The sequence below is a fragment of the Mus caroli genome, unplaced genomic scaffold (assembly GCF_978045245.1).
Source record: "Mus caroli unplaced genomic scaffold, Mus_caroli_1 scaffold_8, whole genome shotgun sequence".
Lineage (NCBI taxonomy): Eukaryota > Metazoa > Chordata > Mammalia > Rodentia > Muridae > Mus > Mus caroli.
In genome coordinates this window covers 139,110,666-139,135,833 of record NW_028227263.1, presented here as the reverse complement: position 1 = coordinate 139,135,833, position 25,168 = coordinate 139,110,666, and the positions used below count along the sequence as shown (strand labels likewise).

Below are 25,168 nucleotides of genomic sequence, written 5' to 3'. Positions count from 1 at the left end.
CACTTGGTTACAGTTAGAATGGACACTCAACTCAGACTTCTTGATGAGTCACTTTCTGAAAAGGGTCTAGTGGGGGTGACACTGTCTGTCACTGATACCGAGTCCCCACATTTACCCAGATGGCTATGACACTGACTTCCATTTCAAGGGAGCCTCACCAGTGAATCATTGCCCCTGTTTCCCTGGATGTCAGTTCCAACCTGGGGCTCTCTCTATGCAGCTGGTCTTCACCTACACGAAGCCATCCAAAAGGCCTTTCTTCCAACTATCCAGGACACTTCTTTCTAATTTGTTTTTACCACCCTGACCTTCCAATCCCTGCTGCTGGTATCTTCTTTAGTCCGTCTCGTCTCCTTCCTAGATCTGCTGTCATCTTGGAACTCCCTTCTTTGGCTCAGTCATTTCTATTTCTTGCCTTTAGGTCTCCGACCTCTGAAGGCTTTGGCATTCTCTGAGGCTCTGGCACACTCCCTCATGAGCCCCGGATCTACAGATCTAGAGGACTGAGAGTCAGACCGGTTTCTCCAGCAGGTAAACTCTGTTCACGGTCTCAGATGATCTGTACTTATCTTGCGATCTTTCGGCTACAGATCCGCTTTATTTTTTTTAATTTTTTAAATTTTTAAATTTTTTTTTTCCCCAGCCAACTGAAGGCCAAAAAATTGTCTTTCTATAGCCATGAGGGGAGGGGAAGTAAAGGAGCGCACGCAGTCCGTGTATCGGACGCAGAAAATCTCAAGCTGGGAAGTCAGTTTTTGACATCGGGTGACATGGAGACAGATGACACACTAAATGGAAAGCTCAGAAATACTAAGGAGACTCCATGAGAAAGAACAATGGTAACAAAAAAACTTAAGGCTGCTGGGGAACCTGAGTCCATGTTAAGCTAGGATTAACTATAAAGAAAGCTTTGTGTGTGTGTGTAAGTGTGTGTGTGTTTGCTTTTCTTAAAATGCAATAGACTTGGGGTTGACAGACACATAGAGAACAGGGGAATTAAGTCTGGAGATACAAAGATCTAAGGATACTAGCTCCTGGGCACCCAGGGAGCACACTGACTTGTGGCAAGCACAATACAACACCACACAGGTGACTCAAGCGACGCTGCCACTTGTCACTTAAGGCAGGAAGCACACAGCAGCTAATGAAAGGTTGTCAGTCTGCTTCCTTATTTACAATGTAAGAGCCTCTCCTATGGTTCCCAACCTTTCATTAGGCACTACTGTGATCTAGCGATGGTTGTCACCCACTCTTTAAAGGCAAAGACATTAAGATTTACAGGGAAAAGCTTCAGGTTTCATGAATTCACTATCAAACACATGATGAGTTGGTTAGAAAACAAAAACCCAAACCTTAAAGAACACCTCAAATGTAACATTTTTTTGCAAGAAAACCACTGTAAGGTATATAAATGTAGGGATGGGTTGATTTGGGTCACAGAGACAAATCCATATATTGTAAAGGGTTACACAATCAGTCTCAAGGGGTCTGGGTGCACACCAAATGGCTGTAGAAGCTAAAATGTCTGTTTCCACACAGCCAGGATTCAAAGACACACGATCTTTCACACCCACACCTTCACAGGACTATCTAAGAGGTAGGGGACAGAACACTCCATTACTGGAAAGAATACTAATGGGGTTCAAACGATGCACAGTAAAGCTTCTGCATGGACAATACTTACAAATATATGCTAAATTGTTGCTCTCTTCCTCCTCAGGGAAAAAAATCAGAGTACCAGGCTAGGTAGCTCTGTAGAGTAAACTGTAAATTCTATAGCACACTAAATCCAAATATATGTATCACTGATTTGCTCATTTATATACATGGCAGGAATCATTATGATAGGGTATGAAAGGGGTATCATTTACAGTCGATTGGGGCAACCTCTGTGGTCTTGAATAGTCACTAGGTTTTCCCTCAATCTAGTTACTTAGATGAAATGGAAGATGTAGATGTACGCTCTAGCTTTCCCAAATATACACTGATGCTCGATAGGGGACAGCTAAAATTGAAAGAGTCCCTGTGTTCAATGTCTTTTCTTTTTTCAGTCTGTGATGAGAGTGAAAGTCTTTGACGTGAAGTCCGGGATGTATACAGTAAGGTGAATTTCTTATAGACATTATGGGTTGGTTTAGGCTCTCTTTGTGATTTATTAAGGGTCTGGTTCTGGGAGGAAGGTTTGGCTTTGCTCTTCGTTTCTTCAGCCTGGTTACTCAACCAGTGTGAGAATTCTGGTGTCTGGCAAGGGAGAGGCGGTCGTTGAAGAGTTGCCCGCACACATCACATTTGAAGTACTTGTCATCTACCTGCTCCGCACCACCTGCGCTGGTGCTGGCCCGTTCAATGTAGCCAGAGCACTCTCCAGGAGCATTGGCAGGCTCGAAGATGATCACACTGGCGTGACTTTTCAGATGCTCGCCAAAGGCTGAGCTGGAAGCGAAAGTTTCTGCGCATTCATGACAGTTGTAGTATGGTTCTTCAACCTCAATCTCCTGATCTTCTCCTTCCTCTTCTGGGTCTTCAATGACGGCACCATTGGGCTCATCTGCATCTCCCTCTGGCTCTTCAACGTCTTCCTCAGGCTCGTCAGCTCTCTCTTCTGGGTCTTCGATCCCGGCTCCGTCTGGCTCGTCAGCATCACCGTTTGGCTGTTCAGCCTCTCCATTGGGCTGCTCAGCCTCGCCATCAGGCTCAGCAGCTTCTCCATCTGGCCCTTCAGCCTCTCCATTAGGCTCTGCAGCCTCCACCTCAGGCTCTGCAGCCTCCACCTCGGGCTCTGCAGCCTCCACCTCGGGCTCAGCAGCTTCTGCATTTGACCCCTGGATTCGCAGTACTTCTTGTGGGATGAGGACATTGGCTTCGACCTCTTGGGCAGTGGCAGCTACTATTTCTGACCCACCTTCTCGCTCAGGATGAAACACCATGCGCTCAGCGATGACAGTGTCGTCTAGGAAGGACTGCCCGCAATCTTTGCATTCGTACAGTGGGATGTGCTTCCTGAGGGGCTCGGTGAGAAAGGAGGCATGGGTGTAGGAGGGCCCATATTCATAGGGCTCATCCTTATGAACTTTGGTGTGGTGGTCCCCGAGCTGTTTGGCAGTGAAGAAGCATTCCCCACAGATGGTGCACTCGAAAAGCTTCTCTTCTGTTTCACTTCCCTGATACTCAGTGAGGGCTAGGCCTTGAATGAAAATCTCATCTGCCAGCTCACTCTGTTCCATTATTTCATTATCTCTGTGTTGTCTCATGTGCTCATTTAGGGCAGAACTGTGAATGAAGCCTTGTCCACACTGACGGCATCGAATGGCTGACCCAGAAACGGCAGGATTCCTTTCAACAGTACAATTTCTCCTTGGCCTCACAGGCAACAGAGCGATGAAACCGTCATCACAGGCCTTTACAGAATACAGCTGGTCTTGTTCGTGGACTCTCTGGTGCTCAAAAAGTAACGAGCTGTGAATGAAAGACTCCCCACATTTTGGACATTCATACAGTTTCTCTCCAGAGTACTTTTTCTCAAATTCGCTGACAGAGTGGACATGAACTTCAGAATGTGCGTATTCACGACTGTCAACCAGAGCCTTTCTGCTATGGGTGTCCTGATGGCTTGTGAGGTCATTGAGATCAGTAAAGCCCAGCCCACAGTCCTGGCATTCATAGATTGCATCACCAGCATCATCTTTCTGATGCTCTTCAGAAACTGAGGCCTGAATGGTAGCATCTTCAACTTTCTCCTGGCCATGGGACTCTTCACCATGGAGCTCATCACCATGAGATTCTTCACTGTGGGGCTCTTCACTGCACATCTCCTGATCAATGGGTTCCTTGTCATGGGGCTCATCACTGTGGGGCTCCTGGCCATGGGGCTCATCACCATGGGGCTCCTGGCCATGGGGCTTATCATCATGGGGCTCTTCACTGCGCATCTCCTGATCAAGGGGTTCTTTGTCCTGGGGCTCATCACCATGGGGCTCCTTGCCACTGGGCTCCTTACCATATGGCTCTTTGTCATGAATTTTTTGACCATGAGTTTCTTTATCATGGGGCTCCTCGGCATTAAATGTCTCTTGGGCATAGGTTTTCTGTACACTGAGGTTGTTGCTGGTAGTTGAGCGTTGTCCAAATGCTCTGAATTTACGCACTTGTTCTTGGATGAAACGTTCTTGGGCATAACTGGTCTGAGGGTCACTGGGCGCAAGGCTGCGGATGACAGAGCGCTCATAATGTCGGCTTCCAGAAGGTCTTTCTCTATCATGAATCTTCTGGTGCTCAATGAGTTCAGACCTACGAGCAAAGGCCTCCCCGCATTCCTGACACTCAAAGAACTTTGCCCTACGGTGACCTGCAAGCAATTCACCAAAAGGGAGGGAGTGGATAACAGAGGTCTCGTTGTTCCTGGGCTCAATGTACTTCTTTTTGGCACGAGCTTTCTGGTGTTCACGAACACTTGAGCTGGGAACTGAAAACGTGACATCCTGCTTAGAGTCACGGGACTCTCCAGAAAGACTTGGAGGCTCAGCACGGGATACATTTGGTGTGTGGTAGCTGCTGCTGCTACTTCCTTCATAAGCATCTTCTCTGGCAGGAATCTTCCTTCGCTTATTAATAATATCTGGGATATAAATGGAGGATTCTCCCTCCTCATCACATTGAATATGGTCATTTGCTCTATGACGTTTCAGAGGTCGAGGAGCTGGCAAGCTATGGATGATAGAGTCCTTGTATTCTTTCCCTTCAAAGGTGCTGCCTCCAGGGTATGCTCTGGGGTAGTTAATGCTGCTTGAGCTCTGGGTGCTAGACTCTGCCACTGGTCTTGGTTTACTGAACCCCAGTCCACCATGACTCTTCTGAGCTTCTGCGGAGCCCAAGCTATGAATAACAGACCTCTCATAGGATTTGCCCTGGGAGCCATTTTCCATGATGGGGAATTTCAGCTTGTCATTCGGGTTGACACTGATGGTGAACGGCTTGTCATCGTCTTTGTTTCCAGGTGGTCTTGTTATAGTATGACTCTTCTGAGATTCAACGAAGGGTTTCTCAAATCCTCTGCCCTCAAAGAAGTTCCTTCGGGAACGGTTTTTCTGATGCTCGCTGGGGTCTGAGCTTCCCATCAGTGCATCTCTGGCATTGTTAAAGTCGAACAGCTTCTCTCTGTAAGTTTTCTGGCGCCGTCTGAAAGACTGACTGGGGACAAAGGTCTCCTCGCACATCCTGCTCTTATTTTCAAATGGGTTTCCTCTAGTATGGATTTTCTGATGCTCCCTCAGGGATGAGAGATGAAGAAAGCTCTCCCCACACACTTTGCACTCATAGATTTTGTCTTTCCTGTACATCTTCCGAAACTCATTGAAGTTTGGACAGGTCAGAAAGGGTTCCCCAAGCTCCCGTTCACGCTCCCGTTCACGTTCGCGCTCACGCTGCTCCCGTGCACGTGCACGTAGGCGATCTCGTTCGCGTTCACGCTCATTATCTCTGTCATCTGAGTTGCCTCTACCATGGATTTTCTGGTGCTCAATCAGGGCGGAACTGTGCAGAAAGGTCTCCTTGCACACCTTGCACTCATAGAACTTATCTTTGCCATACATCTTCTGCAGCTCACTAAAGGTCGGGCTAGGCATGATGGTCTCCTCATCCTCCTGATCTCTACATTCTGCAAGATATTCTCTAGCATGGATTTGACGGTGCTCTGCCAGGGCAGCACTCCTACTGAAGGTTTCTCCACATTCCTTACACTCAAAGCGTTTTCCCCCACCCTGACCTTTTTGCACCTCATTGACAGCCACGCTATGAATAAAGGACTCTCCATACTCATAGAGGTTCTCCCTGGTGTGCATGATCTGGTGCTCAACAAACTCAGAGATGACACTGAACTGCCTCCCGCACTCATCACACACATATGGGTTGGCCCCAAAATCGATTGATTGCGACTCAGAGAAGGAAGGGCTGCTCAGGTTGCCCATGCTCATAGCCTGTCTCATCTCAGTACCACACTCAAAAGGCTTCTTCCTCACACAGCTTTTATGCTCATGGCCCGAACCCCTCTCATCAGAATCAAAGTGGTAACGCCTCTTCCTTTCTAGAGCTCTGCTTCTGGAAGCCAGGTCTGCGTTGAACCGGAAGCCGCCCCTAAATGCGCTCCCTTCATAACCCCTCTCCTGGATCACTGACTCTCTTCTGCTGGAGGAACTGTCCTTCCAGTTATCATTCGGCCTGGGGAACCTCGGAGGAGGACGCTCGTTCAGCTCCCGTGCTCTTCCAGATCTGGGGTTTCGAGACACATCCTTGATGAATTTTTCCATTATCACTCCATGAGAAGATTCGTCCTCACAGATACCACGCCTGTGGGATGGCTTTTTGGCTTCAGGCATGGGTTTCAGACCTGGAAAGAAATCCCCATATGTAATTCCCTAGCCACTAAGTTCGGGATAGCATTTTCCTGTGGTGTTTATGAATGTGAAATGTGGAAGTTTCTCCATGTGGGATCGGCTTGTCACTCACCTCGGCTGGTGCTTGGGTAGGCAGTTCTCTTGGACCTCGATGAGTGGCCTTGTGTCATGTGAGAGTGTCGGTCATCTTCGGCAAGCTGGACTCCTAGTTATAAGAACAAAATGGCAGTTGCAATTTACATCGAAGACTGAGACTCATCACCATCAATGGATCTGTTCCCCCACCCTCAGTAAAATAAGAACTATCTCATATTCAAACCTTGGGATGTCTTTCATTTTCTTCATATTCATTTTCTAACCTGATATAATCTACATTTTGATTCCCTTAGTTTAATCACACCCCAAAAAATGGTATGAAGACTCACTCCTGTTCACTTCTTTGAGAGACTCCATTCTTTCTTGAGGGTCTCACTATGTAGGTGTCCCAGAATGGCCTCACCTGGTGATCCTCCTGTTTTAGCACAGAGCACTGGAGATTCAGGCATGTGCCATTGTACACCTACCCCTACTTGTCAATGATCTTTCTCAACTTACTGTCCAGCACCATATATCCCTTGGCTTTATGAGTTTTCACAGCAACTGCCTACTACCACTTTAGGCTATGTGCATCTGGAGGAGTCCACATGTGGAGCTGAGGTTGTACAGGAAAGCTCTATGACAAAATCCATAACCCCAGTCTATACAATATGTTCTTCAACCAAAGCCAGATGGATTTTTCTTTAAAACTCAAACCTCATTTCCCCACAGAGGAGCAAGTTCACCAAAGGACTTCTAAGTCCAAATATACTAGCATGGATTCAAACAACTTGAAACAAACAAGGTAACCAAAGGCTCCACTGGAGGGATTGGAAGTGGCCAAGGGAAGTCGGTCCTTACCCAGTGAGAGCAGCTTTCTGTAGTTCTCCAGGTTGTCCTGAATTGGATTCTGAGGCTTCTTGTCCTCTTTGAGTTCCACAACATTCTGGTATGACTCGGCATCCTAAAACATCAAACACAGGCCCCTCAATGGAATCTATTCCCGTGGATGTTCACAGAGAGAATAATGTTGGCGACATGGGAGCTACGTATATGAAGTTATATAGGCAGTGCTCACGGTATTTGGGGTTCTGAGCGATCCCAGGCAAGTGTTACTAGGGGCCTACGTCGTACCTACCTTGTGCTACACTCTGAGGCAGATCCCAAAGACGCATGACACATATTCCTTGCCCTCATGCAGCTTATAATTTGGTTGGAGAGAAAAGACTCATGAAACAATTAGAGAACAATAAACAGTAAATTGGGATACAGATAATAAATGCTACATGGGTTTCTTGGAGGGACAGTTCAGTGTGGGCCTGAACAGTGAGCAAAGGTTTTATAGAAGGACTCTCGTGAGGCCTGAAGTGGTAGGTAAAATTACAGTTATGTGCGGAGCGGGGCTGGTGGGAAAGCCCATGCAGCATGCATGGTGCCCTTGTGGGAGCAGAAAGAAAATGTGCTCTAGCAGACATCTTGTCAGACTCTGTAGTTTTAAGTTCCCCTCCTGTGTTTCTATTGCATAGTGTGTACAGTGCAGACTTTCTAGTGTGTACGGTTTCCAAATAACTCAACACACCAGAAGCTCTCAACTCCTGAAGAGCTACCTTTTAGATATTTCTCTCAAAAAGAAGTACAAAGTTCCCTGTAATACTCAGAATCTGAGTCTTCTCTGCAGGATCCTAAAGGTCATTTGATTGTTACCAGAAGGCGATACTAGAATTTGACTGTCTTGCTGAGCTGCAAGGTCAGGGGTGAGGGCACTGAGGCCTGAAGGGATACTGGGGTATGGAGAGGGTGCTGTGGGAGTCTATAGGCTTTGGAGCTGGAGAGAACTGTAGGGTCAGAAGCAGACAACACCATTTCATAAGCTGTGAGACCTTAGATACAGAAATCTTTCAGAGCCTCGGATTCTTCATTGTAAAATGGTGAGAACTTGCAATATTCCGACACAGTGGGTGAAGATTCTGAAGTGTGATTATTGTTTGAATATTAAGAAAAATTGGGCAGAGGAAGCATTAATGTTTTGATATTAAATTTATTATTGTTTTTACCTGGAAAGGGACTTGAATTTTAATAGGAACATGGGAAACAGAAAAACAAGCATCACAGTTGAAGAAGAAAACTTCATCTATGCAAATGCCCATGTCCAGTCATTAAGCAACAAACGAGAAGCAAGCAACAACAAAAATTAGGGCAAAGAAATGAAGCAAAGCTTCAAAAATGAAAGCCTTTCTCAGTTAGTGCTGAAAATTAGGACAAAAAACAAACAACAACAACAACAAAAACTCCAAGAAAATTCAGGAAGAGTTGCAACCTTCATAAAACTACCACCCCAGGTTCTTAAGTGCATTCTTTTTGTGGGTTGTCCGTCCTCTTTCTATATGGTAAATCCCTTGGAGGTCAGTGTTCTGTGCTACTTAGCTTTGTGGGGAGCCTTGGCATCTACTAACAATAAAAGACAGAGCCACAGGGTACCCAGATGTCCCTAAGATAATACAGGAAACCAGAGCTCACAGTGTGGAGACTGGTAGAGAGCAAAATACTTTGGCAGTGTAAGAGGCAAAGTGTCACCATCTCTGGGGTACACAGAGCCCAAGAGCAGTGGCAGATGTATTATTTTTAATATTAATTTGTCTGTCTCTTTTGCATAAAGTCTGAACAACATTGCTTCTGTAAAACAAAATGTGCATTTCTATAAAGATGAGTGAATTTAAGTAGCCTTAAAGCAGTTGCTGGCTCTATGTTTGCCATCAACTATGGTACCTAAGTGTACATGAGTTGCAAACAAGTTTGAGTGGCAGGGGTGGCCTGAGAGTCATGCCAACATGGCACAGTTCACATTTTCACACCGTGAGCTATGCACGGGAACCATTAGGGATTTGCATGCGATTAAAGAGATAGCAAGAGAACTTTCTGTTTTGCACAGCCTCGAAGTATAATTTGTACCATCTAGTGTCCCTGTTTCTCCTCTGAGTCAGTGGGAATCAGCAGCAGCTAGATGTTTGCATTAGGCAGGCAAGGTCCTAGGTCAGCAACCCATGACACATTGTCAAGGAAGAGACTGTGAGCAACAAAACTAGGTGAAGTTCACATCACCAATCCAGCTCTGTGTGCCTTAGCCATCTCCCTGGCTCTTCCTTGGTTTGCTAGATGTCTGGCTTCCACTTAGAAAGCCTTTGCCTATGCTCACCTTAAAGGCTGGGATCCCCTCCAACCTCAGGCCTGGACCATTCCTCCCCAACCCTCAGAGGTCAAATGTTGCCCTGAAGGCATTTTCTTTGATCCACATTGAGACTCCATGCTGTAACTTTTCCTAGTGTTCTGTTTCTTTGAGAATGTTCAGAACATTCAGACATACAGAGTGTTTATATGAATATTTACATGGGCCACTGACAAAAGCATCTCAGAGCAGGAATCCTGTCTGCCTTGGACTTAGATGCTTAATTGCAAAGGAAATGAAGGCCCTGCCTCTGGCTCCAACCTCTCTTCTAAGGTCTGTTGACTGTAGGATTCTCCTCCTTCTCTTCCTCTCTCAAAAGACAGTGCAAATCCATTGTCCTCTCCCTTTTTACCAACCACCCTAACATATATTGCCCCTTAACCAAATGACTACTGTGATTGCTACTGTAGTGTGCCTATCATGTGCCAGACAACATAACAGGAACTCACAACACACACAGGTGTGTGAATCTCATTGATTCCTCACAATGGCACTGGGAGACAATTGCCACACCCATTTTTACTGATGAGGAAACTGAGGTTCGGCTTGGTTGAGTTGCAGAATCCCACACAGCACTAAGTGGCAGAGCCAAGTTTTGTACCCCATTCTCATCAGCTCCAGAGCCTTTGTTCTCCCTGCCCAGTTGGCTTTCTAGACTCACAACTTTTCTGCTTCTGACTTCCTGGGGGCCAGTAAGAATGTCTAGAATGCCTCTGTCACTTACCCTAGCGAGTGACACACACACTGGGGCAAGCACTCCTTTGAGTGGGTCAGTTTTAAAAACAGGCAATAGTGACCTTGGCCACTGGTTACCTGTGGGGATAGTCCCTGCCTTCTCTTTAGAGTGACTGAGGGCTCTCAGTCATAAGTGGGCACCTAGGGACAGATGAATACATCCTTAGGGGAAAGACAGGTATCTTTGTTGTGAAATGAAGGTACGTTTTCTGGAAAGAGAGGAAACCTGGGCATACCTGGGATCGAGACTCATAATCCATGGAACGTCTGTCATCATCTCTGTCCAGTCCAAAATGTGGTCTTGACATCACAGGAAGAGAAAGATCCCGTTGAGGCAGCCCTAGGAAGGAAGAAAGGTATCAGGGGGCTTCAAGACCTAGTGCAACAGAGCAGGGTTCAGAAATCCTCTGCCAATCTCAGAAGCTACCTGGGAAATGAGTGTGGAAAAGAATGTGTCTGTTTTCTCTGCTTTCTATAGATATAGAAGGGCCCTGCAATATCCCAGGATCCATGCCTCATCCTTCCTTCCTAATCTTAGAGTCAGAGTCATGCCACAAGTTGTGTGGGTCCAGATATGGTGTCTGTATTCATGTTCTCAACAATGACTCTCTTTGGTGCCCTCATCCAAGACCAGAGATAAAGCCCAGAAGACTTAAAGTCATTTGTAGGTGTCTGTTGTGATATAGAAACACCTTGATTAATCTACCCTCCTCAGGTGCCAAAGGTACCATAAACTAATGGTAAATGAGACAGACTTGAAAATCTCTTCCAAATTACAATTTTAGGGTGCCCTGCTGATAAATACAGTATCTCCCAAGTCCAGGAGGAACAAGAGAGGTTATGGTGGCACGAATACAAAAAATGCATTGAGATGGTCCTTACGAGGAGTCTAATTCTCTTTTCATCAGTAAAAAAAAAACGTAAGCAGGGCACTTTGGTGTAGTTTTCCCACACTTGCATGAAACCATGATGGGTAACATGTATTTGATTTCATGATCATGCCTCTGTAGTATTTTCACTTTTGTTGCAGCCACAGTATGTTTTATGTAAAAGTAGATATATAGATATAGAGATAGAGATGTATAGATGTATAGATATATATGCTTAGGAAAAATGTTGTGTAAACAACAACACTGGCTGAAATACGCTTGTGGCAGGAAACAGCTCTGCTGAGAGGAAATTCAGATGCTAGAGCCTGGGACTAAACATTTTAGCAACAGGTATATGGCCCAATTTGAGCATTAGGGCCTCCCAAGGCCCCTATGCATACAGCCTCTGCCCTGAGCAGACAACTTACTGCTTCTGGGATTCCTGGTGTATGGCCAGCGGTCTCGAGGCTCCACATCTCTGCTTCTGCCCCTGCGCTCCAGGTCTCGCTCACCTAGGCAGGTCAGGTTTTTGAGTGGTCAGATGTGCTTTGACATATCTCTGTTTCCTTTGTGTGTGCACACATGCCTCCCTTGATGAGATGGATCCAAAAGGAAGGTTCTAGACTCCAAGGCTCAGTAGCTACCTTGCAAGCTCCTCCCAAGTAAGGCTTGCTTCACAGAAAAGGTCCCAAACTAAGTCTGTAAGCTAGCTCCACTTCAGACCCCCCAATTGTTTTCTCAGCTGCTAAGTTCTCAAGTCTAAATTCAGGAAAGGGACCATAGATCTTCTATGTCTAGCACAGGCCAGCTGAGTTTAAATTGCACAGCATTCTATTGTAAAGAGAAAGGAGAACACATGTCTAACCTACAAACAATTCTGCTAGTAGTAGATTCTGCCTGAAGTAAATACTAAATAGTAAAAACTATTTTATTGTTTAAAAACCCTCAAATGCCATTCCATTGTAGGTGCCTGTTTTGATATAAAAATGTCTCAGGAAACTCCTCTATTATTTGGGATGCTGAACACTCTGGGGCTCTGTCTCAATGGAGGCTTTGGTGCCTCTGTACCTCTTTATAATGTGGCATTGGTGGGATGTGATACTCACTGCCAAAAGCATGAGATGGTCGAGGGGGTGGGGTTTCTCTCCCACTTCGGCTCATGTCGTCGTCACTGTTCATGTCACTGTTGGTGTCGTCTGAGAAGACACCAGACAGGGACTTAGTGTTTTGGTGTAGCCAGCCTATGTTCTCACATACAGCCAACCTCTCCCTAGCAGTTTCAATGGCCAGGTCTTCCATGCTTCAGCTCAGCCCTCTTTTGTGGCTTCAATCTACTCCTGCTACTTAAAGACTGCATAGGGAATATGGCTGTAACCATCTCTTCTCCACCCCACACAAAAGCGGCCAACAGGCCACTTCCTGAGGTACCATACCATGATGGTAATAGAAGTTCTCTCCTTAATGGACTTCCTACCATAGGATGTCCACTTGTCTCCTGCTGGCTCAGTGGTAGTTCTTAGCTGGGGTTAGTTTGTTTTCCAAGAGTCATTTGGCCACTTGAATAAGGGGACATTAGGAGGTCAAGTCTAGTGGAAGGTCATGGATGTGCCTAGGTTAGCCCTATTTCCTTGCCCCACAAGAGAGAATAACCAGTCCAGGCATTGGCAGTCCCAAGACATAACACTAACAAGCACTGTCTAAGCCAACTGACATCATCCTCTGCAGTGCCTCACCTTCGTGATGGTACATCTTGAAACTCTCCAACGGAGTGGTGAGTTTTTCACAGTTGTCTGTTTTGCTCACACCCAAGGGCTTGAGCGTTTCAGGGATGATCAACTGATCTCCCCTTGCTGGGAAGGCCTGCCTGCAACCAATCAAGGCAGAATTTTTAGACTCTGAGCAGGGTTTTCTGAGGCACAACAAATTCCACATATGTTAAGTTTCAAAATGTCTGACGAAAGAATTCAGACCAGCTGGGTCTTCCCCCAGGATGGCATCTAGTCATGCCACTTTCTAGTTCACACAGAATGTCTCTGGTTTAGTGGTAGACAAGTGATTTGGAGACAGCATTTCTCAAATTAAAAGGTCTTATTTGGAGGAACTGAACACAAAAGTCAACAGAAAGACTGTGGCAGCCTGTAATAGCACTCATGGATTTGGATATTAGAAGGAGCTATGTACACATCACAGAAGTTGAAGAGCGGTCTGCCCAGTGCTTTGGAATAAGAACTGCCCCAGAACTACATTTAAGGAGTGAGTTCTTATGCTAACTGGTTGGGTTACAGTGGGTAGTTACTCTACTCCCTTGGACTCTGTCATCTGTGAAATGGGTACAGTACATACAGTCCTTTTAGGCCTTATCTTGAATAAGCTAAGATTCCTAAGAAGTTTGACTTGCCAATGCAAAGCACAGGCAACATGCTCAAGGCCCCAGCCAAGACTAAGACTGGATATTAATGTTCCTCGTTAGCCAAAATGTTAAAGGGGATAACATCAGAGATGCACCTGACCCTGCCAGTTCTACCCTTAATGTACTTACTGTAGCACAATATACAACCTGCAAATAAATGGCTATCCAAACAGAAATGTTACTGGTGCTCAAGTATGAGCACTGGAATGACAAATTACTATGGTTTCTCTTTGTTAATATCTTTAGGACTGTGAGGTGATACCACATCCCCATTGACTGTGTGCTTTCTTAACTTAATGGCAGTAAACCCAGCCTCTCCTTTATACTAGGACATTTCAAGTGCCAAGAAGGTACAAGTAGTTGGTGGCTCCCAGCTAGACAGTGATGGAGAATTCTGTTTTCTGTCAGCTCACCTAAGTGTACAGAGAGGCCAAGACTTTTACTCCATAGTACATAACCTTCTAAAGGGTATCAGTCCCAAAACTTGGTCCTTTTGGAGTTGAAGTTAATATCATTTCCTCAGATACCGTCCAAGATATTTTCAAATATGTATCATGATTATTCTTAACTAATTTAGCTTATTTGCTTATATCCCAGCAGTAAATTGGTAACCCAAGTAAAGGAGAGCTTTGCATTCTCTATATTTAGTCCCTAATCCCTTGCTATCTGACACAAAGCCAGATAGCGACATACAAGTGGCATATTGAATTTAGTATATGAAAAGCCACTTATGTGGCTATGTGTGAATGTTATCAGTACTGTTGATGAAACCAGCATAGCTCATCATAAGAAGCATGCTAACTGTGGTGCCAAACTGACATTGCTTTTCATAGGAAATTCAAGACTCTGTTAAACACATATGATCTTTGTTTAATATGTTCTAGATTTTTTTGACCAGGCAAATAGGCTAGCATTTGATAAACAAGAGCAAGGATGAACGAAAGACTTACGTTTATGTCTATGTGTGTGTTTGTTGTGTATATTCTTGGTAATAGACAAGATATAATCTATTCAACAGTGAATTATTATGTAGCCTTCAAAGAACAAGGCAGCTCTAAGTAACTGGATATAAAATGGTCTCTAATGCACTGAACTGCTGAGAGACTTCAATGCCTAATTGCATCTAATGAAATGCTAATGCTGAGAAGGAACTTTATCCCAGACCATCTCAGAAAGGCCACCAATACAAATGTCTGAGTTTGTGGGTCCCAGATGTAACTGCAGGGAGGGGGGGGGGGAGTTGATAAGATAAAAAAAAAATCAATGTATACTTGTATGAAATTTTCAAAAACATAAATATTCTTCTTTTAAAAAGGTACCAGATCAGAGATACACCTGAGTTGATTGTATACAACAGAATTCTGAAGTACCCATTCGTATACCCTACTACAGTTTCCCAGGGGAAGGGTCAATTTGTCTTTCTCATTGTTGTATTTTTATAGCAAATCTGTCCTACTCAAAAATGCAAAAAATATTTAATAAGCACAGCCTAGCAAAATCTTAAAAATTATCCATGTCCATGAAAGGATGCTCATTCAAAGATGCTGCCTTTTTTCAGGAAAACTTTATACACAATGAATTAAAGGGAAGACTGGGAGCCTATATGAATCCCATGTTTCAAAGAGCTTACAAACTCTTAAAGTGTTAGCAATAACCAAGACTAGGAGATTTTTTTTCATACAATAAAAATCTACTTCACATAGATATAGGCGAATAGATCATTAGATACCACAATGTTCCTCCAGAAGTGGGAGGAAAGTATTTTCCTCTACCACAAACACCAGTCCACATTATCTTGGAGGCCCTGACTCATGCAACTAAAGGAAAAGAAAGATCTAAATGCTGTATTATTTTAGATATAGTATGATATATTACATTGTATTATTTTGAACTAAAAACAAACAAACAAAAAAAACCTTACCTGTAAATATAGCAATAGAAAAATCCTATTAACGGCAAAAATAAATAAGTTCCCAAAGATATGCTTTACAAGGAACCTACAAATCTAAACAAATATTTAAAAAAGTATATAGAGGCATAAAACATATCCTAAATAAATTAAGGCATGTATAAAACACACATTCACCCATTCACCTCTCTCTCTCTCTCTCTCTCTCTCTCTCTCTCTCTCTCTCTCTCTCTCTCTCTCTTTCTCTCTCTGACTGTCTTGCATGTCCATGTGTGTGCAAAGATGGGGGACTATTTGCTTGTAATGTTATCCTGATGTTTGAAAACATGTTCTGTCTAACACAAGGAACATAAAGAAGTCCAGATATGCATTTATGTGGCAGTACAGTCATATATGGGGGCTTAATTTACTGTTACAGGAAGAATTTTTAAATCAGAAAAAACTGATTATTTAAATGCAAATTTTTCTTAGGACTAAATAAAAGGTTAATTGCAACAAAAGAGACAAGAGTAGACAGTCATCACTTTATAGTGTTGGGTCTGCTACTCAAGCACTTGTTTCCAACCTTTTTACCTTAGCAAAAATCAATTGCTAAGTCAAATCTCCTTAAAGACATTATATATTTCAATTATATCTTCCCAAAGGACAAGCCACTAAAATCCAGTGACAAACATACTGTGACCTAACTAAGCTAAGTTAGTTACCCAGAAGAGGACCTGCTTCTAACTAACTAAGTAACTAACTAACTAGCTAAGCTAAGTCAGTGCACCCAGAAGAGGACCTGCTTCCTGAGATCATTAACAACCAAAGGTGAGAAGAGTCTTCTAATGTGCGGGAAACTAATCAGCGAGTCACATTCTCGAGAAATGTCACAACCTTATTTCCTAATTAAAGATGAAATATGTTCAAGTACTACAAAATACTATAGAAACTGCAAGCCACACCTGCTGGTCAAATTTTCCATTATTACTAAAGCTCTTTGTTTTACTTTTTATTTATTTTAAAATTTTATATTATTACATATGCATGTGTGTATGTGTAGTATGTGCATACATGTTCATGCATGTGTGTACAGAGGCCCGAGGTTGACTTTGTATGTCTTCCTCTATTAGTTTCCACTTTACTGTTTGAGACTCCATTTTGTTTTGGCAAGGATCTATGGCCACTGAGCCCTAAGGACCCACCCTCCCCAGTATCTCACTGCTATGGTTACATATAGGCTACCACACCCAGTTTTTACATGGGTGCTGGGGATCTGAATGCATAACCTCTAACTTGCCAGCAAGCTATGTCTCAACCCCTACTAAACCTTTTTAAACCTAGACATGTGTTGTTCTTACTAAAAAATACACTCATTTATGGGTACATAAAAACAAAACAAACCCCTCAAAATAAACAAACAAACAAACAAACAAAAAAACAAACATCATTGCTGCTGCCCAGGAAACAAAGTCATAGATGAGGAGCTCAAGTTTGAAATGTCTGATAAATGATCTGATTTCACATGAACACAGCAAGTGTGTGGTTACTTCTTTGTATGGGAATATATATATAAACTAGGCTGCAAGAAAATGTTCAAATACTTTCACGGTGAGAGCTCATGAAAAGGAGAAACTAAAACCAAACCAAATCAAAACAAAACAAAAACACAACCAACCAAAACCCAGATTGGTTAAAAAAAGAAACTTTTCTAACTTCTATTTAGGATGTTATTTTAAATTCATAGTTAATCTTTGAGTCTGGTTATTTAGGTATGTGACTTTAAAAAAAAATTGCAACTTTTTTTATAATAAAGTTCAAAATAAAAAATATTTTAAAAATTAGAAATAAATCTAGTGTTGCTGTTGTTTTTCCCTACATAGTTTATTCTGGCTTGTGAGCCCTCCCACAATTCTGCTGGGGTCCCCAGGACAAGGTCTCCTTCCTCAGTGACTTTTCTACCTCCCAAAGCCTGCCTGTGACACCCTGCTGGTATTTGCATTTGCTTGCCCGGTGTGTGCTCAAGGATGCTGGCTACCAGGCACTGAGTCCCTCACCAGACTCTTAATTCATACTCTCTACAGATCAAAACTGAACTCTGGCCCCATGGAAAATCTATTTCTTTTATTTATTGACTCTCCCATACCCCTGCCTTACACACTTCCCTCTGCTCTTTCTTCACACAGGAACTTAGCATGAGTTGGATATTGGCCAAGAATACCTGGGCGGCTCACATGATTCTGAGCTAGAACAAAGGGAAGCTAAAGAGGGGAGCCAAAGAATGTGGCCTTATAATGAACCTACCCTTCCCATCCTGGGCAGAGAGGGATTCTCAAAGGTATATGGCTATCTTTTGAAGAGTCTGTTCATAGACATGGAGACAGGGAATAGCCTTTTGTAAGGAGAGTAGGTTTCACTCATGAGTCAGAACATAGGAGACCATAGGCCAGCAGTACTGTATATTAGAGGATGGTATGGCCACTGCGGTCTTCATGGCAAAGTTGATGCCAATGTTTGAATATTTTATAATACTTTACTTCTGTCTCACTTCAAAATGAGAAGAAGAGAGTGGGCATGTAAGTTAGTGTAATATATAATAAGAATAGAGATCATTAGGTATCTTTTACCCCAAATGGGGATGGGTGGGATATTTTCCCCCTCAGAATAACCATGGATGAGCATTCTGAGGAGCAGGAACACACATTAGGGGCTAAAATGACTGGGACTGTGTGTGATAAGAGAGATCATGTGACCTCCTGGTCTTTGGTCTCAGGCTCCCACATCCCCACCAGAGGAGAGATAAACTCCACCCCCTCTCCTTCTACCCCATTTCCACTTACTTACTTTGTGCCCTCATCATGGCACACCTATGTTAAGCCCACTAACTCATTCTACCTACCTCCTTTAAAGGGGGCTGGAATTGAGAACTTTAAAGTCAGGAACCGAGGAGGTTACTCTTGTCATCTCTCAGGTGTGCAGTCTCTCCTCTCTTCTTGTTTGTTCCAGTCTCCTGCCTCTTTCTGCAGACCGGCATTCTCTACTTCAGTGTGTTCATGGAGTCCAGTGTTGTCCCAGTCCCACGCCTAACCTCACCTCCAAGTTTAAGTGCCCTAACACTGACAGGGTCATCAGTCTGTGTCCCTTCACACAAAATCTGACTCTGAAAAGTACCTACTGCAGCCTGATTTCTCTTAGTAGTGGGTCTCAAACTCATATATGCTGAAGGGTCAGCTGGGATACTTACAACAAAGGTATATGCCTTTATAGTGGGACAACTTAAAAAGTGGATGCTTCCCTAGGACATAGATATTTTAACTGGGACTCTAGGAACTTGACTCTTGTCTTACCTCCCTAAGTTTAAGTGTATAACCTGGTCCACTCAAGAACAATAAAGGAATATATATGGGACAGTGGGATCTTTTTTGTGGGGGGTGGGGGTGGTAATCTTACATGGGAATGTGAGCAAGGAATGAATGACCTTAACACTCAGGTAAAGGCCTTTACACTCTGGTCTAGTAGCTCTTTCAGGTCATCTTTATAACATCCTGGGCTGCTTCTACTCAGTATAAACTTAGCACTTACCACACTCCAGCCAAATCTCTTTATTGTTGTCCATTCTTGAGGGATTTCCCCAAAAGTTCAGAAAGAGAGGAAATAATAGCTAAGAGTTCAGTTTCATGATCAGCACTAAGACATGGCTACTTTAAAGACACAAAATGCCTTCCAGACCAGCATGACATATTTTATCTTATCTGAATGACCAGCTGATCTTATTTATATTAGGGGCTAGAGGCACAGGAGTTTAAGCCACAATGCATGGCTAATCTAATCATCTACAGGCAAAAGATCTCTAATCTGACTTAGCCTGGATGGAGATGGTAGCAAGCAGGGGCAATGAATAAGGAGTCTGGTCTTCTGATTGCCATAGCAATGACATCACTATGACCAGGTGTTAGCACTAGGCTATCATAAAGGTCAGTGCTGTCAAGGTTCTTCTACACCTTTTGGTTCTGATTTTATACTCACCCATCAACCTCCTCATTATGCTTTCATTTCCCATGTAGGTTTGCCTACAGGGAGAAGAATTTGCTGATCATATACTTTCTAGTATTTGGGTCCCTGCTATAGTCCTCTCCCACTGTAAATTTCTGAACCAGATCTGAGGGAACAGCAGTGCTTTGCTTCAGTTCCCACATCACTATAGTTGCAAGTGAAGTCCCTGAGCTTTGTAAAATGTGGGTCTACACACACAAATCCTTCAGAAAAGGGGGATCTCTAGGTCTTTGTAGGCTTGAACACCGTCCTGGATCACTGGGGCCTTCATATGGGCCAGGAGAATACCAACCCAGCTCCAGGGGCCCACTCTGCCATGTCAGCCCCTCCCCAGGCAGCATTCCCCCACAAGCATAGGCAGCTACTTTGCTAAGCACATTTCCTTACGTTCCAGGTAACAGGAGTTCTCATTCAGTATGGATTATACCACTCACTTCTGAAGTGCCAGAGTCTGGCATGAGTCTGTCCCAAATAGGCTGAGTATCAACACTTGCGGATGGATTGAACAAATGGACAACATTTGGATATTCTGCTCACTTCTCCTCATCATGTGATTCATCATGTCTGGTCTGAATCAGTCAGCAAACTAGTAAAAAAGGGAGCAAGTTCTGTGAGGTCTCCCTTCTTGGCAATACTCCAACATGCCCCCTTCATGTCTTCCAGTGCTGGGACTCTAAGCCAAGCCACCTCTCACCCAAACTTAAGGTGGTCTCCCCACACCAGGTGTGCCTACCCTGCCCTCTGCACCTTGAAGCCAGACTATTTCTGCAAATGTGCACGTGATCTTCATGTCATTTTTGTGATGCAAATGCCTCAGTGGCTTCCCATGTACTTCCGGTTAAGCCCAAATACTTACCATTGATTTTATGGCCTATCATGATGAAGCCCTCAAACTTACCTTTTCTGTCCTTAGTCAGTTGTAGTCCATCTCTTCTCTTGTTCTAGGCATCCTGGGTTTTCAGCTTCACTCTCCGCATCCCTCAGGAACATCTTTGAGCCCTCTGATCAATTTATTCTCCCCATGAAACATACCATTTATAATCCTTCAGAGCTCAGCTTTAAGGCTCCCAAGTACCTCAGGGAGGCATCTCTCCCAGATTAAGTTAGTTTCTCCATGCAAATGTGTACTTTCAAGGGAATAAACCATACAATCATATTTTATACGTTTTTAATTCTCCCATAATACTCCATGAAAATACTTCTTTTCTCAGTTGAGATGGTATCCCTAGTATGTGGTACAAAGCATATACTAGGTTGTTACAGGTAAATAAGAGTTTCTCCTGCTTCTTAGTTGCCCAACAAAAGGCAAACAGGAAGCCTGAAGGAGCACCTGAGTGTCAGAGGAAAAATAGGAGACTGGAAATGATGGAGTAAGGCTAAGGGGACAAATCCTAGCAAATTCATTACCCACCAGACAGGTATGTATATTCTCAGAAAGTACAAATGGTGTTCTTGTAGTTGTGTAACATATATGTGCATCACGAAAATGTCAGTGTGAGGAAGAGAAGAGGAAACTTCAAAGATGGGTGTGGTACTCTGAGGTGTATCGCTCACCTGGACTAGCCACCTAGCTGTTGGAGGACCTAGTCTTCCTCTTGCCAGTTGTCTCCAAAAAGGATAGAAGATCAAGAAGGTAGAGCTGTGGAGAAAAAAGAAAACATGAAGCACCCAATTTATTTCACAATTACAGTGTTCTTTGGGTGGGAAGCAACCACTTTTTTTCCCCTACAAAGGCAGACATCAAATGTGTCCAGGATACCACCCAGAAAATGCCCTCGGTAATCAATTATTCCCAAGACACATGCTGTACCCTGGACTCTAATTACAGCCTTTTCCTATATGAAGAGCACTGAAGACCTTCCTGAGGTCTCTTGGTAACTTCAGGGGATTCTGGATTAAGTAATGAACCCAAGAACCCAACTGGTTATTAATTAACCATATGACATCACCTATCCTATAAGTGCAAAGAAACATATTGCAGGTGAAAATTAGAGGGAAACAAATGACCAGGGAGGGACTTAAACTATTTTGATAGTCAAAGTAGCCTTCCAATGGCTTTAACAATCTACTGGGTGTTGCCAATGATTCACATAACCACACCCCTTTCCCAGGATTCTGAGCTGGGCAGTTGAGTGAGTCCCTTCTGGTGCCCCTGTATGTAAATACTGGCTCCAGTCACCTATATGTGGATGTAAGATGGAGGCACTGTAGCCCCTGACATTTGCCAGTACCTAAGATAAAACCCCTAAGGTCCCACTACCAAGATGAAACAGGGCTCTGTAACTGTCACTAATAAAAAGCCAGCCTCTTCTTCAGACCTGCTGCCTGCAGGTGACACATCCACAGTGAAAAATTTAGACACCCCCTTGTGGCCAACAAAGATGGCGCCAGTGAAGGTGGAGGACCAGGTCAATCAGGAATAGAATCCTGAAGCGAGGCCCTGTTGTCATTCAAGATGACACCTGCACAGAGAATACCAGATGCCCCCTTGTGGCCAACAAAGATGGCGCCAGGGGGAGGAGGGCACTGCAGTCAGTACCAGAGAGCCCCTCCTTCGGGCCACCTCCTGCAGCAAGCCCAGCTGTCATTCAAAATGACACTGGCGGAATGAATACCAGACGCCCCCTTGTGACCAACAAAGATAGCGACAGGGCCGGCGGACTTCTCTGGCTCAGTCACTCAGAAAGAGCTCCTCCCTCGGCCCTGCCCCTGCAGCCAACCCAGCTGTCATTCAAGATTGCTCATGCGCCATAAATGATAGAGACATAAAAAATAATGCCATGGTGAACAGGGCTGTATCGTCCCTTGGACCAGAGATTCTTTCCTTCCCTCTTGCCTGCCTCTAGTGGCCACTCCAGCTATTACTCAAGGTGACAGCAGTGCCAAAAACACTAGACAACAACCCCTAACCATGACAAGTAAAGATGGCGCCCAGGTGGGCAGGGTTCTGTAGTCCGGATCAGAGCTCCGCCCTCTGGCCCTCCTTCTGCAGCAAAACAAGCTGTCATTCAAGATGGCTACTGCACCAGAAACGTCAGCAAAGATGGCGTCAGGTGGGCAGAGCTCCCAGCTCATTCTGAATGAGAGAGACCACACCCCTTTGGCTAGCTTCTTTCAGCCAGCCAGTCGTGCAGTCATTCAAGATGACACCCTTACTTCAGACACCGCCTCCCCATGGCCAACAGTGGTGACGCTAAGGATAGACAGGGATGAGTTGTACCATCAGTCAGGATAATAACCCCTTTGCAAGACAGCTTAGCACTCAGGACCATAAATCCTCTCTCTAGCCTGCCTCTTGCAGCCAGCCAGTCCAGCTGTCAATCAAAATGGCACCTTCACTGATCACTTCAGACACACCATTTATGGCAAACAGATGACGCCAAGGTGGGTGGAACTGTTTTCCAATCAATCATGACAAGAAAGCTCCTCCCTCAGATCCCACCCCCAGCCAGCCAGTCATTCAAGATGGCGTCTGCACCATAAAGGTTAGCGCGGCCAGCTGTTGCTGGCAAAGATGGCGCCAAATTGGGCGGGGCTCTGTGAGCACTCAAGACCACAGAGCCCCTCCTCCTGACCCGCCTCTTGCCGCAAACACATCCAGCTGTCACTCAAGATGACACCCACTGAGAACTTCACAGGCCCGTAAAGCTGTGTGGCCACGTCAATCAAGGCCTGAGCCCCTCCCTCAGGCCCACCCCCTGAAGCCAGATGGGCTGTCATTCAAGATTGTGCCTCACCATATCAGCAGCCACTCTTCATAGCCCCGCCCTGCCACTCCCTTCTTCACCATCAGCCAGCAAAGATGGCGTCAGGGTAGGTGGGGCCTTGTGGTGACTCAGGATTATAAAGCACCTCCTTATAGCCCGCCTCTATGCAGCATGCCCGTTCAGCTGTCATTCAAGATACCTGTGGAGCATCGAAACCCCGCCCTTGGCCAGCAAAGATGGCGCCAGGATGGGCGGAGCTATGAGGCCCGGTCATTCAGAATAATAGCCCCTCCCTAAAGCCCACCTCCTCCAGCCATCTGGGCTGTCACTCATGATGGCACCTATTACACTGGGCAACACTTTTTAACTGTTCATAAACCCCACAGTGCTCCTCATAAATGGAGCCAGATACAGTCCAGGGTCAAAAGACCTGTCACTTGATGTCAATTTGAGGCTCTGCAACCAAAATCTAGCCACAGAAAAATGGAGTGTTTGAGCCTGCCGTTCCATCCTTTAAATGGAAGGCCGCGAGGTGGCAGCATTCGTGCGGCAAACTAAGACTGTGCCTAGCTCCAACCGATGCCGGAGGGTCTAGGCCACTCGGCCAGTCAGATAAGACGACAATTGGGGTGCATCTTTGCTGCCAACCAGCAAAGGAAGAGCTAGAGGAGCTAGCAGCCCATAGACTCAAGCCACTTTGGCCTTTTAGTCTCTTTATCGGAAGCTAAAGCGGCGCCTGCGCGGCAAATCCGCTGTCATTTCAAGATGGCGCCAAGGGGGCTGGGCCTGCAGCGGCCGCCATGGCCCCGCCCCGACCACAGGCAGCCAATCAGGATAAGCCTGTGCAGCAAACCTGTCTCCACCCTCCAAGATGGCGCCAACTGGGTGGAGCCGAAAAGTATCTCACAGCCTCTGCTTTAGTCCCGCCCCTAAGCTGCCCTTAGCCCCGCCCACCGCCACTGCGGCAAAACAAGACCCGCCCCCAAGAACAGTGCCGCGCTTCGCGGTAGATGGCTAGATTGCGAAGACCCTGCCAGCCAGACGACCTGGCGATCGGGTTAACCGCATAGCCCTTAGACTTTGCTGAGCAAAGAAAATGAAACCACAGAAGAGGTAGCTCAGAGACGGCACTCTTATGTCCACTGTGGTGGTCTTGTGACAGGACTTCTGCATCATCTGCGTGGCCGGCCACGCAGACGAGACAGGGAGCCTGGATTCTCCCGGGATTCTGGGTGGGTCACACCTAAAGCCCTAAGACCCTAAGATCGCGGGACCCTGAGGCTCCGAGGCCTCGACCTACAGAATACCTCTTTAAATCCCTGTCACCTAAATGGCATCCCTGCGGCAACACGGCCGCTCCGTGGTGATTCCCCCTTCCCGAAGGCGCAGTCTGCAGCCTTGTCAGTTACCCTTGGGAGCCGTGATATGGTCTGCCGCCCCTGGCCCGCGGCAACGCACCCCAAACACCATCTGAACTCTGCAGACGGTATCTAAGAGGGTGCATGCTGCGGAGCAGCCAGGTGGCCGGCTGACTCACCTCCCGGAGCACAGCACTCTACGCACACACCCCGACCAGGGTCGGCAGTCTAGTGCACCCACACTGAACCGGGCGCCCGGCGGCGCCACCAGCCCAGGGTGGACATCTCTCCGCTTCTCCTCCGATGCTCGTCCTCCCGCGACTCCTGACTCCCCAGCGTCTGCAGCAAGGGCTGCGGGACACCTCCTTGTCAGGGTCCTCTGCAGAGGCGGAGCTTCCTCTCTAACCAATCCAAGACCCCATTCCCCGCTTTGGGCCCTCACCACGCCTCCCACACCCTGC

At 45.4% G+C, this 25,168-nt stretch overlaps 1 protein-coding gene across 2 annotated transcripts; it reads right to left on the bottom strand.

Moving 5' to 3' along the window:
• Positions 1 to 576: 576 nt before the first annotated feature.
• Positions 577 to 25,041, bottom strand: Peg3 (paternally expressed 3). 2 transcript variants are annotated; one of them, XM_029479515.2, is made up of 9 exons: positions 24,887 to 25,041; positions 21,197 to 21,281; positions 13,025 to 13,155; positions 12,398 to 12,487; positions 11,720 to 11,803; positions 10,659 to 10,762; positions 7,326 to 7,428; positions 6,502 to 6,594; positions 577 to 6,382 (listed from the first exon to the last, which is right to left on the bottom strand). In XM_029479515.2, exons 3-9 carry the CDS (start codon positions 13,038 to 13,040, stop codon positions 2,217 to 2,219), a joined length of 4,656 nt encoding a protein of 1,551 aa, XP_029335375.1. In that variant the 5' UTR covers positions 13,041 to 13,155; positions 21,197 to 21,281; positions 24,887 to 25,041; the 3' UTR covers positions 577 to 2,216. The 2 variants fall into 2 exon arrangements, with proteins under 2 accessions (XP_029335375.1, XP_085698498.1); XM_085842372.1 differs by having other exon boundaries at positions 13,025 to 13,151; positions 24,887 to 25,037.
• Between the last annotated feature and the right edge of the window lie 127 nt (positions 25,042 to 25,168).

What these genes read in the sequence shown, in the direction of transcription:
- Peg3 (XM_029479515.2), bottom strand. An exon ending in ACCATCTCATGCTTTTGGCA is followed by an intron (nt 11,804 to 12,397) that starts GTGAGTATCACA and finishes TGACCTGCCTAG; the next exon opens with GTGAGCGAGACCTGGAGCGC. An exon ending in CAGAAAGCTGCTCTCACTGG is followed by an intron (nt 6,595 to 7,325) that starts GTAAGGACCGAC and finishes TCTTATAACTAG; the next exon opens with GAGTCCAGCTTGCCGAAGAT.